Source organism: Gopherus flavomarginatus, chromosome 17, assembly GCF_025201925.1.
Source record: "Gopherus flavomarginatus isolate rGopFla2 chromosome 17, rGopFla2.mat.asm, whole genome shotgun sequence".
NCBI lineage: Eukaryota > Metazoa > Chordata > Testudines > Testudinidae > Gopherus > Gopherus flavomarginatus.
In genome coordinates, this window is record NC_066633.1 from 133601 (window position 1) to 146955 (window position 13355).

Sequence of the window (13355 nt, forward strand, 5' to 3'; positions counted from 1 at the left end):
GATACAAGGAAGTAAGTTGAGAAAAACCCTGTCCTTTGGTATTGAAGAGGGACATGTTCTATCACTCCTCACTTCAATAAAGAGTTCACCTCTTGTTTGAGAATATTCTTGTGAGAGCAGCCCCGAAGCAGGGAGAGGGATTTTGGAGAAGGTAGGGATGTACCTCTCTACCATAATGCCAGAGTGGATGACATTCAGCATCCACTTGTCCATGGTTATTGCACTCCAGGTACTGGAGAAGAGTATTAGATGAACCCCAAGTGGTGGTGGTGGTGGGAGTCAGGAGGTGCTGGCTGTGGTCAAAAGAGTATATGAACATGGCATTCTCAATTAGGAGCAGAAAGGTTATTTTACCTCTACATTTTGCATTGGTGAAACCACTGCTGGAATACTTTGTCCAGTTCTGGTGTCCAAAATTCAGAAAGGGTGATAAATTAGAGATGATTCAGAGAAGAACCATGAAAATTATTTAAACAATTAGAAACCCTGCCTTATAGTGAAAGACTCAAGGAGTTCAATTTATTTAGTTAACAAAGAGAAAGTTAAGGGATGATTTGATCACAGTCTATAAACACCTACATGGGAAACAAATATTTAATAATGGGTTGTTCAGTCTAGCAGAGGAACATATTACATGATTCAATGGCTGTAAATTGAAACTAGACAGACCGTAAATGAGGTGCTTTTTTTTTTTTTTTTGTAATAAACAGCAAGGGTAATTAATCAATGGAAACATTTACCAAGGGTTGTGCTGGATTCTCCATCACTGGCAATTTTCAGTTAAGACTGGGGAAAACGTTTTAAACTACACTGATGATCTGGGGAATCTGTTTCTACAACTTACAAATTCTGGCTGACCTTGTGAAATTGTGCTTATGAGAACTGTTGTATCAACTAATTCCACATCTATAAAAATCCCATCTATAAAAAGGGAAATAAAAACAACCCAGGAAACTACAGACCAGTTAGTTTAACTTCTGTGCCAGGGAAGATAATGGAGCAAGTAATTAAAGAAATCATCTGCAAACACTTGGAAGGTGGTAAGATGATAGGGAACAGCTAGCATGGATTTGTAAAGAACAAATGGTGTCAAACCAATCTGATAGCTTTCTTTGATAGTATAACAAGCCTTGTGGATAAGGGAGAAGCGGTGGATGTGGTATACCTAGACCTTAGTAAGGCATTTGATACGGTCTCGCATAATATCTTTACCGATAAACTAGGCAAATACAATTTAGATGGGGCTACTATAAGGTGGGCGCATAACTGGCTGGATAACCGTACTCAGAGAGTAGTTATTAATGGCTCCCAATCCTGCTGGAAAGGTATAACAAGTGGGGTTTCGCAGGGGTCTGTTTTGGGACCGGCTCTCTTCAATATCTTCATCAACGACTTAGATGTTGGCATAGAAAGTACACTTATTAAGTTTGCAGACGATACCAAACTGGGAGGAATTGCAACGGCTTTGGAGGACAGGGTCAAAATTCAAAATGATCTGGACAAATTGGAGAAATGGTCTGAGGTAAACCGGACGAAGTTCAATAAAGACAAAAGCAAAGTGCTCCACTTAGGAAGGAACAATCAGTTTCACATATACAGAATGGGAAGAGACTGTCTAGGAAGGAGTATGGCAGAAAGAGATCTAGGGGTCACAGTGGACCACAAGCTAAATATGAGTCAACAGTGTGATACTGTTGCAAAAAAAGCAAACGTGATTCTGGGATGCATTAACAGGTGCGTTGTAAACAAGACACGAGAAGTCATTCTTCCGCTCTACTCTGCGCTGGTTAGGCCTCAACTGGAGTATTGTGTCCAGTTCTGGGCACTGCATTTCAAGAAAGATGTGGAGAAATTGGAGAGGGTCCAGAGAAGAGCAACGAGAATGATTAAAGGTCTTGAGAACATGACTTATGAAGGAGACACATTAACCTTAACAACTGTACTTTGACTAGTCTATAAGTATGCTAAGGAGGCTATTGTAGCTGGGAGAGGCTACTTCCTCCTACTTGTCTGCAGTGGGCTGTTTGGAGAGTGGACAATTCCCAAACAAGACAAAAGAAACAGAGGTGACAAAGGAGGGGTTAAAAAAATCCAAAAAAACTGGCAGAAGACTCATAGGGCCACTGGATGTTTTGGGCAGTACAAGGAAGATGGGTGGACAGGCCAAGGTCAGAGAAGATGAGCTAGGGAAAGAAAGCTCTATGTTTCAGAAGACAAGCCAGGCTTTGCAGCAAAAGGATCCTGGAACTAGGCAAATAAAAAGCTTGACTGTCTACCAAAAACATATTGTTGCTGGGGGCAATGCCTGCCCAGTGACACTGTTAAATGGTCGCGGTATTCTAACCATGCAAATGTAGCTGTGGTGGGGCGACTGCCCCACCCCAGTAAAGAGGGGTTAAACGCAGCCTGGGAGAGGCCTTCAACTGGGAAAGCTCGGCTGATTAAGGAAGCAGCTGCAGCTGTGACCAGCTCAATCAGCCCCCAGCTGGCCCTTAAAAGAGGGCAGTGGGCCAGGAGCTAAAAGGCACTCTCTCTAGCTGTTGAGAGAGAAGGACCTGGCTGCCTGGGAAGCTGAGAAGGGTATCTAGGGTGGAGCAGTGCTGAGGAAGGCCAGAGGGAGCTGGGGAGCTCCGGCCTAGCAAAGCCCCAGGCTGCAGGCCTGGTTAAAGGCCCACAAAGCTGTACTGGGGCTGCAGAGAGGCAGCCCAGAGACAGGTAGAGGCAGCTGGTCCAAAACCCCCTGCCAAGGATGACTGGTTTACAGACTGCAGTCTGCCCCAGGGAGCATGGACTAGATAAGGACTGGCAGTAGCCACTGAGGCAAGGTGGAGATAGGGGGTTGGGGGTTCCCTTGGGTGGGAAGACACAAAGTGTGGGTTTACTGCAGAAGGCAGAACTCCGAGAAAAGGGGCACCAGGGTCCGGGAGGGACACGGTGGCCAGCGGCAGGCAAAACACCGGCCTACAGAGGGTGCACTGGGCTGGAAAGAGATAATTCCAGAGACGACCAGCAGGAGGCGCCGTGCTGGTGAGTCATCACCCCCGCCCCGCTACAATAGCATAATCACTTGTCGTTTAAATAAAAATTAGAATGAATGGCCAAACGAGGTTCTACCTGTCTCTTACAAATAATCAGTTAAATTAATCTCATGGAAAAACGAGAACAATATAAGACCCTGTGGAACTCCAAATACAAATCAACTATTACTAACACCCCCTCTCCTGACTTCTATCCAATTGTATTTGAGCCCTATTTTTGGTTGGGCGACCTCAGAGTAAAACAAAACCTCCAAAAAAAGAACATATTTCTATACCTAGACCTACAACTCAAAGTGCCTATGGCAAAATGATCCAATATATTTGATCACCGAACCAAGTTACCCCAGGGATAACAGCACAATCCCCTCCTAGAGGCCCTATACACAATGGAGTTTACGACCTCACTGTTGGATCAGGACATCCTGATGGTGCAGCTGCTATCAAGGGTTTTGTTTGTTCAACGATTAACAGTCCTACGTGATCTGAGTTCAGACCGGAGTAATCCATGTCAGTTTCTATCTATAACTGAGCCTTTTCTAGTACAAAAGGACCAAAAAGGCAAGGCCTATATCTCAAAACAAGCCTTCCTTTATATTAATGAAATCAACTTTAATAATAAGAAGAACAAATAACCAAGCCCCTCCAAAAGGGCCAAATTGGGATGGCAGAGCCAGGTATCAATGCAAAAAGCCTAAACTCTGTACTTAGGGGTTCAACTCCCCTCTCTAACTATGAAAATGCTACCCTCTAGTTTAATATCCCCACTCATGTATATAATCCCAATCCAAATTGCTGTAGCAAAACTAAACTAAGTGATTGGACAACAAAATGGCAAATGAAATTTAATGTGGATAAATATAAAGTAATACACACTGGAAAAAATAACCCCAACTATACATACAACATGATGGGGGCTAATTTAGCTACAACTAATCAGGAAAGAGATCTTGGAGTCATTGTGGATAGTTCTCAGAAGACGGCCATGCAGTGTGCAGCGGCAGTCAAAGCAGCAAACAGGATGTTAGGAATCATTAAAAAGGAGATAGAGAATAAGACGGAAAATATATTATTGCCCTTATATAAATCCATGATATGCCCACATCCCAAATACTGCGTACAGATGTGGTCTCCTCATCTCAAAAAAGATATACTGGCATTAGAAAAGGTTCAGAGAAGGGCAACTAAAATGATTAGGGTTTTGGAATGGGTACCATATGAGGAGAGATTAAAGAGGCTAGGACTTTTCAGCTTGGAAAAGAGGAGACTAAGGGGGGATATGATAGAGGTATATAAAATCATGAGTGGTGTGGAGAAAGTGAGTAAGGAAAAGTTATTTACTTGTTCCTATAATATAAGAACTAGGAGCCACCAAATGAAATTAATGGGCAGCAGGTTTAAAACAAATAAAAGGAAGTAGTTCTTCACACAGCGCACAATCAACCTGTGGAACTCCTTGCCTGAGGTGGTTGTGAAGGCTAGGACTGTAAAAGGGTTTAAAAGAGAACTAGATAAATTCATGGAGGTTAAGTCCATTAATGGCTATTAGCCAGGATAGATAAGGAATGGTGTCCCTAGACTCTGTTTGTCAGAGGGTGGAGATGGATGGCAGGAGAGAGATCACTTGATCATTACCTGTTAGGATCACTCCCCTGGGGGCACCTGGCATTGGCCACTGTCCGTAGACAGGATACTGGGCTGGATGGACCTTTGGTCTGACCCAGCATGGCCATTCTTATATTCTAGCTTTCTTCACCCTAGTTGAACGAAAAGACCTAGGATATACAACTACGAAAAGACATCGTAGGCTCATATGGACTACTACAACCAGTAGCAGATGGCGTAAAACTATTTATTAAAGAGCCAATCTATCCATTAAGATTATCCTTTGCACTATTCACCCTGGCCCCAATCCTAGCCCTTTTACTAGCCCTATCAATTTGACTCCCACTACCACTACCTTTTCCACTAGCCGACCTTAAATTTAGGCCTCCTATTCCTAATTTCCCCCTTCAGTTTCATAGTCTACTCCAACCTCTGATCAGAGTGAGCCTCAAACTCCAAATATGCCCTAATAGGAGCCTGACGAGTAGCAGCCCAAACCGTCTCATACAAAGTAACCCTCAGAATTTCTCTAATTGTATTTTCAGGAGCATTTAATATACAAACATTAGAACCACACAAGAACCAACATATCTTATCTCCTCTTCCTGACCACTAACAACATGATACACCTTCACGCGAGCAGAAGCTAATCAAACACCATTCAACCTCATTGAGGGAGAATTTGAATTAGTATCAGGATACAATGTTGAATATGCCGCTGGTCCATTCACCTTATTCTTTTCTAGCAGAATAAGCCAACATCCTAATAATAAATACCCTTACTGCTATCCTATTCCTCAACCCAGCCTCCCTTAACAACACACCTTAATTATTCTCCCTCTCATTAACATCAAAAGTCATACTACTTTCAGCAGAATTCCTATGAATCTGAGCCTCATACCCATGATTTCGATATGACCAACTAACGATCTCCTATGAAAAAACGTCTTCCCAGTCACCTTAGCACTATGCCTTTGACATATATCAATACCAATTGCCTTCTCAGGACTGATTCTCAACCAGGGGTCTTCTCAGGACTCCCATCCATACCACAGGACATGTGCCTGAAATTAAAGGATCACCTTGATAGGGTGAATAAGAGAGGCTAAAATCCTCTCATTTCCTTAGAAAAACAGGATTTGAACCTATACTAGAGAGAGCAAAACTCCTCATATTTCCATTATACTATATCCTAGTAAAGTCATCTAACTAAGCTCTTGAGCTCATATCCCAAAAATGTTGGTTAAAATCCTTCTTCTACTAGTGAATCCACACACAAGGGTAATTATTACTTCAAGCCTAATTATAAGACCCCTACTTACAATCTCCAGCAATCATTGAATTCTAGCATGAACTGGACTAGAAATTGATGGCTAGCCATCATTCCACTAATTGCCCAACAAGACCATCCATGAGCAACTGAGGCTGCCACCAATACTTCTTAATTCAAACAACCACTTCAACACTAATCCTAGTCTCTAGCAATATTAATGCCTGAACACTAGGACAATAAAACATTACATAACTAACTAATGACATCTCATGCACAATTCTCACTGCATTCCTAGCTAACAAAGTAGGACTAGCTCCATTCCACTTCTGACTACCAGAATTACTACAAGGAACCACCACAACAACAGTCCTAATCCTATCCACTTGACAAAAACTAGCCCATTATCCCTACTAGTAATAACTGCCCAATCCCTAAGCATACCCATCCTGTTAAACACTAGGGCTAACATCCACCCTAGTCAGCGGATGAGGCAGATTAAACCAAACCCAACTATACAACCATCACACCACTACCAAATTCAACTAACTATTCACAACAATGATGCCATAAAACTAACCAAAAACTTTATCTAGCCCCAATAATCATACTCTCCACTACTCTTCTTCCCATCATACCCACCCTATTAACTATCCTCTAGAAACTAACATTTTTTTAAATGTTGGCTAGTGTGAAGTAGACTTTTCTGTACTGCTACTTTAACAGGAAGATGTGTGTGTCATTTTTATGGCAACAAAGACAACTGCTAGCTATACATTTAAAAACAAAGATTTCTTCTTGTCCTCAAGTACTCTTTTTTTCAACAGAGGAGAATGTTAATTGAAATAAAGTTCACAATACCTAGGTCAATTTATGATGTCCTAAAGTTATATCAAAGTAAGATTAACATTAGAAATTCATTCAAATTCAACAGGATATGCTTCTAATATTCCTAAATGTTTATGACAGAGCACTACTAGAGATTTACCTCTGTTAAGTCCTAGCTGGTGTTACACCTCTCTATGTACTTTCACAATATGGAAATACAATACTAAAGAGGCAACTGTGACTCTCTTATGCCTTTGAACTGTAGTGTTTGTTGGTAACTTTACATTTCTTTCATTAGGGTATAGTATAATGCAATCAGAGAATCACTTGTAGTATGAAACACTCTCCACTGTCTATATCAAATCCCCTTAATATTTATTTATTATAAATTATGGAGTGAAGAGCATGGTAAGAATTTTGTCACAAGATTAAAAGCCACTGTTATTACAGGCTTTCTTCTGATAATTGACAGAACCTAAGTAAATGTATACATTTCATGATATAGCTGAGTTAAATCAAAATGAGTTGTAGAAAAGCTACTGCCAAGAACTTGTTCCCACTTTAATATCTATTTAATTCTATAGAAAATATGTTAACTTTGCAGTTTGGCAGATATTAAAACTACAGAAACTGAGACATTTCATCTCTTGAATTCACTTGTTTCCTGACCATTGCAACTGGAATGGAGGCCAATTCTAATAAGTCTTTAGGCCTGTAAACTAGGATGGTGACTCCTGCTCATTAAAGTCAGTAGGATTACTTGTGTTAATAAGGTAAGCAGGATTTGGTCCAAAAAGTTACAATACCAGCAACAAGCAGGAATTACTTAAAACTAAGAGGATTTCCCCATCAAAGGAAAAGTAGCTTCTGCTGTATGATAGATCTAGTGTTGCATATTCATACAGCTGGAAGCTCCAGTGATAAGTGGGAACAAAGTGATGTGTAAGTGTAACGCCAGTGTCTCATAACTTCAGTTATTGGTACATTGGCTTCCACCAGTACTGACTAATAAACTTGTTCACATACCATTGGATCAGAAATAGTCAAAGAAATTCATCTGGGTAGGGAAGCAAGAAGACAGGTGAAGGGGAGAGACCTGGGAATAAATACAGTAGAAATGGAAAAAAAATTTTTAAAAGAGAATTATTGACAAAAAATGAAATAGCATTCTGAAAGGGCAAGTGCATAAACTGTTACCTTCTACTGAGCTATGAGTAAAGTAATAGTGTGCCAGCCACATTCATATTGGAACCAAGAGGTAAGGAATCCTACCTTTGTCTGCTCTGGTAATCAAAAGGTCCAAAGCTTCCAGCACATGCATCTGCTTCACCTGGAGAGTTTTATCAAATACTTGCACTGATGACTGGCCATCTGGAAAGGAAACATGACCCCCAATTAGAACACATTTTTGACACAACAATTTGCTGCCCAGTGATTTTAAAGCATCTTGTTTCTTGTAACAAAAATGTGGTTATTTTTCTGTGAAAATGAGGCATCTGGCATACTGCCACTTTATATACAGTACCAAAGATGGCAGTTCCTTCTTAGAAGGGGTTACCACTGATGTGAATCACATAGCAAGAACAGAGCCTAAAAGGAACAGTTTTTGGAAAGTCTGAGAAAAATTGCTGAGAACCAACTACCCCCAATATCATTCCTCAAAATCATGACTGCCATATATGGCATTCTAGGGAAGAGGCAAGAGTCACAAAATCAGTGCTAGGGAGGAAACAGGCTTGGATGACTACATAAATGGTACACAGCCACCTTTGGCCTTATGCTCAGTTGAAGCATCAAGGACTGTGAAGTACAAGCAGGTTGCATGGACACCTCTTGAGCTTGGATTTGGCTTAATAAAAAGTCCTCTCAGACAATCAAGAAAAGAGCATCTGAAACCAATAAAATATTCAGAAGTCTGCATTAAAACAGAGCTCCCAAGATTATCTGATTTGCCTAGTTTTAGTGCAGAGCAAATTTTTGCAGCTAAGTTAGAAAAGCCCTGACAATAAGGATATATAGTAACAGATGTGGACTTTAAACTATCTGAAGTAGTGAAGAGCTGCTAACATCCTCGTAGGCACCACAGATTGAAACTGTCAGGTACAAAAATATTGACCTGTAGACAAATGCTGGATCATTCACTAACCATCTATTAGCAGGACACCAACATCTGTAGAAACTAGCAAGGACTGGCCCCAAGAATCCGCACAAACAACTTCATGAGGAAAATTACTGCAGAAACAATGGGACTCCCACGGCTGTGAAACGACATAAGCAGTGTATAGTAAATACACTAGGAAATACAAAGTTTATCAACAGAGAAAATTTAAAGTACAATGTCTGAAAAGTAACTCATGGACATCTTTGGCAGGACAGAATGCTCAAAGCTGCACTTTTGGAGTTAAAAATATCAGACTGGTCTGTTTGCCAGGAGAGACAAAAATTCTCTCAGTCAGTTTGGGAGGTTAATAAATATAAGCTACATTTGTGTGACTGGGGCACTGAATCTCCTTTTGGGAAAAAGGTCATATCTTGCAGGTGCAGGAAGAGACAGCACTTGGTATTCAGAATGTTCTTTTGCTTCAAGATAAACCATCTGGGGTAAATTTCCAGAAGTATGGGAGGTCAGCAGCTTGACTCTACTGAGTGTGACATGTAGCAGATAACCAGTCAAACACTTTGAAAACACCTCCTCTGCGTTTCTACTTCAGAAATAATGTTCAGATCCAGAATGTATGTTTACTAACATTCATATGGAATTTCCTTATGCTCTATGGTCCAGATTGTGGCATTTAGTCACTGGCATGTGCTAGTGGTGGTGCAAAGCTGCCCTTCCAAGTAGCTCCAGCAGGAATTATGCAGGGGAAGTGCACATGCTGTACCAGCACTTTAGATGACTCAACTTTCTCTACCGGACCAGCTTCATGGGCTGGTGCAGAAAGGTGCCAGACCATGGCACCACCTTCTCTCTAACCTCTTCAGGATGCTGTACGTCCCTGGGGCATAGACTGTGCAGTCCCTGCATTTCTCCAAGCACAGGGACTGCTTCTGCACCTGACCTCTGTGCAGATGCACAGAGGTCAGGTGCAGAAGCAGTCCCTGTGGTGCTCCTTTCACTTTCCACTCCTGCATAGCCACACTATGGCCAGGAAAAATCTGGCCCTTTATTAGAAACAACAATGCAATTTGATTTTATTTGCATGAAGCAAAAGTTACACGTATTACATAAATGTACACAAAAATCAACTGGCATTTTCATTTACCTCTCCACCCAAACAAAAGTGGGATTGCTGAAATCAGCTTTAAGTCCAGAAATAGTTTCCATACCCATCCATTTACTGGGCCTTGTCTGCAGAACCATTTTGATATTATGCACCGATACATGGATCAATATGTCAATGTTTTCTCTTGTACTGAATCAAACTATATATACGCATTACAAGATTTGGAATGTAGTCCCATATTCAGTAGAACCTGGAAAGCCATAATTTTGAGCAAACTTTGCACATTATCATGTATAAATGTCCACTCACCTCCTTTTTATAGAGGCTTGTGGTTGCTGAACTAGTTAGGGCATCTCCTCTCACAATGGTTTTCAGTTTCAGTGCCTTAAACAAGACAGATATTTCATTTAAAATGTGTTCTTAATTGGTAACACCATATCTATAAATAAATGCTAAAGATATGGAGACTGACGATTGGGGAAGGGAGGGAAGCAATTTCAGACTATAATTACAATAGATCCAACTCTGACTTTCTGTGCCATACTACATAATTTCTTTATAAGAAAACCAGCCATTCCATGTGTTTTGAACAGAGGTTAAACTGTTCAATAAGATGCTGGAAAATTATATGGTTTCAGACAATATATATCTGCTGTTGGCAAAAACAAAACTTAACATAGCAAATACATTAATGGAGAAAACCTTAAATAATAGCAAGTCCTCACATCCACAAATTAAGTCCATGAGCTAACTACACCCTTTACACCAGCTGAGAATCTGGTCCTATATAGTTAATGTCACATTTTTTAAAGTGAATTTCAAGACATTAAGTGACACTATTTGCACATTCCTGTGGAATGATATAACCCAAATTTGTCATGAACAGCATTATAAACCTTTCAAGATGCATGTCAACAGAAGCATGCTGATTTTGAAAAATACTTAGCTCATAATACAGAACACAATACCAGTGTTGCACAAAGTAGTAGTGAGAAGACGACAAATGAGAATCTGAATTAGTTTATCCTTCCATATTGTCAATGATTAGAAGAGCGTCACAATCAGATCAAAATCCAGTGTTTCAGTGCTGTACAGTCAAATGGAACCAACAGTGATTGAATAATGCATAAAAAGAAGAAAGCAAATTCCTCCTTATGGAATAGTGTCTACATCAGAAGCAGGAAGCTTGCTAAACCATCAACAGGACACTGGATGATCGAGATGCTAAAGGAGCACTAAGGATGATAAGGCTATTATGGAGAAACTAAATGAATTCTTTGCATCAGTCTTCAGGACTGAGGATGTGAGGGGGATACCCAAACCTGAACCATTCTTTTTAGGTAACAAATCTGAGGAACTGTCCCAGATTGAGGTGTTATTAGAGGAGGTTTTGCAACAAATTGATAAACTAAACAGTAATAAGTCTGAAGGAATTCAAATGTGAAATTGCAGAACCGCTGTCATCTGTAACCTATCATCTAAATCAGCTTCTGTACCAAATGACTGGAGGATAGCTAATGTGATGCCAATTTTTAAAAAGGGCTCCAAACATGACCCTGGCAATTACAGGCCGGGTAAGTCTGACTTCAGTACCAGACAAACTGGTTGAAACTCTACTAAAATGCAAAACTGTCAGACACATAGATTAACATAATTTGTTGGGAAGAGCCAACATAGTTTTGTAGAGGGAAATCATGCCTCACCAATCTACTAGAATTCTTTGAAGAGGTCAACAAGCATGTGGACAAGGTGGATCCGGTGGGTACAGCATATATAGATTTTCAGAAAGCCTTTGACAAGGTCCCTCACCAAAGGCTCTTGCGTACATTAAGCTGTCATGGGATAAAAGGGAAGGTCCTTTCATGGACTGAGAACTGGCTAAAAGACAGGGAACAAAGGGCAGGAATTGATGGTAAATTCTCAGATTGGAGAGGCGTAACTAGTGGTGTTCCCCAAGGGTCAGTCCTAGGACCAATCCTATTCAATTTATTCATAAATGATCTAGAGAAAGGTGTAAACAGAGAGGTGGCAAAGTTTGCAGATGATACTAAACTGCTCAAGACAGTTAAGACCAAAGCAGATTGTGAAGAACTTCAAAAAGATCTCACAAAACAAAGTGATTGGGCAACAAAATGGCAAATGAAATTTAATGTGGATAAATGTAAAGTGATGCACATTGGAAAAAATAACCCCAACTATACATACAATATGATGGGGGCTAATTTAGCTACAACGAGTCAGGAAAAAGATCTTGGCATCATTGTAGATAGTTCTCTGAAGATGTCCATGCAGTGTGCAGAGGCAGTCAAAAAAGCAAACAGGATGTTAGGAATCATTAAAAAGGGGATAGAGAATAAGACTGAGAATATATTATTGCCCTTATATAAATCCATGGTACGCCCACATCTCGAATACTGTGTACAGATGTAGTCTCCTCACCTCAAAAAAGATATTCTAGCACTAGAAAAAGTTCAGAAAAGGGCAACTAAAATGATTAGGGGTTTGGAGAGGGTCCCATATGAAGAAAGATTAAAGAGGCTAGGCCTCTTCAGCTTGGAAAAGAGGAGACTAAGGGGGGATATGATAGAGGTATATAAAATCATGAGTGATGTTGAGAAAGTGGATAAGGAAAAGTTATTTACTTATTCCCATAATGCAAGAACTAGGGGGTCACCAAATGAAATTAATAGGTAGCAGGTTTAAAACAAATAAAAGGAAGTTCTTCATGCAGCGCATAGTCAACTTGTGGAACTCCTTGCCTGAGGAGGTTGTGAAGGCTGGAACTATAACAATGTTTAAAAGGGAACTGGATAAATTCATGGTGGCTAGGTCCATAAATGGCTATTAGCCAGGAAGGGTAAAGAATGGTGTCCCTAGCCTCTGTTCATCAGAGGATGGAGATGGATGGCAGGAGAGAGATCATTTGATCATTGCTTGTTAGCTTCACTACCTCTGGGGCACCTGGCATTGGCCACTGTCGGTAGACAGATACTGGGCTAGATGGACCTTTGGTCTGACCCAGTACAGCCATTCTTATGTTCTTATGTTCTCAATGTTGGGAATCATTAAGAAAAGGATAGATAATAAAACAAAAAATATCATACTGCCTCTATATAAATCCATGGCACACCCACATCTTGAATACTGCATGCAGATGTGGTTGCCCTATCTCAAAAAAGATATATTGAATTGGAAAAGATTCAGAAAGGGGCAACAAGTTGATTAGGTATGGAACGGCTTCCATATGAGGAGAGATTAATAAGACTGGGACTTTTCAGCTTGGAAAAGAGACGACAAAGGGGGAATATGGTATGGAGAAAGTAAGTAAGAAAGTGTTATTTACTCCTTCTCATAGCCCAATAACTGGGGGTCATCAAATGAAATTAATAGACA

The 13355-nt window shown here is 40.4% G+C and overlaps 1 protein-coding gene across 3 annotated transcripts in view; it reads right to left on the reverse strand.

The window, feature by feature from the left end:
• GARNL3 (GTPase activating Rap/RanGAP domain like 3) overlaps positions 1-13355 on the reverse strand; it is a 209217-nt gene that overhangs the window by 56841 nt on the left and 139021 nt on the right. For all 3 annotated transcript variants that reach the window (XM_050926716.1, XM_050926719.1, XM_050926718.1), the window contains 3 exons: positions 10272-10346; positions 8885-8996; positions 8011-8109 (listed from right to left, as the gene is read on the reverse strand). In XM_050926716.1, coding sequence (XP_050782673.1) covers positions 8011-8109; positions 8885-8996; positions 10272-10346 — 286 coding nt within the window. The remainder of the gene's footprint in view (positions 1-8010; positions 8110-8884; positions 8997-10271; positions 10347-13355) is intronic.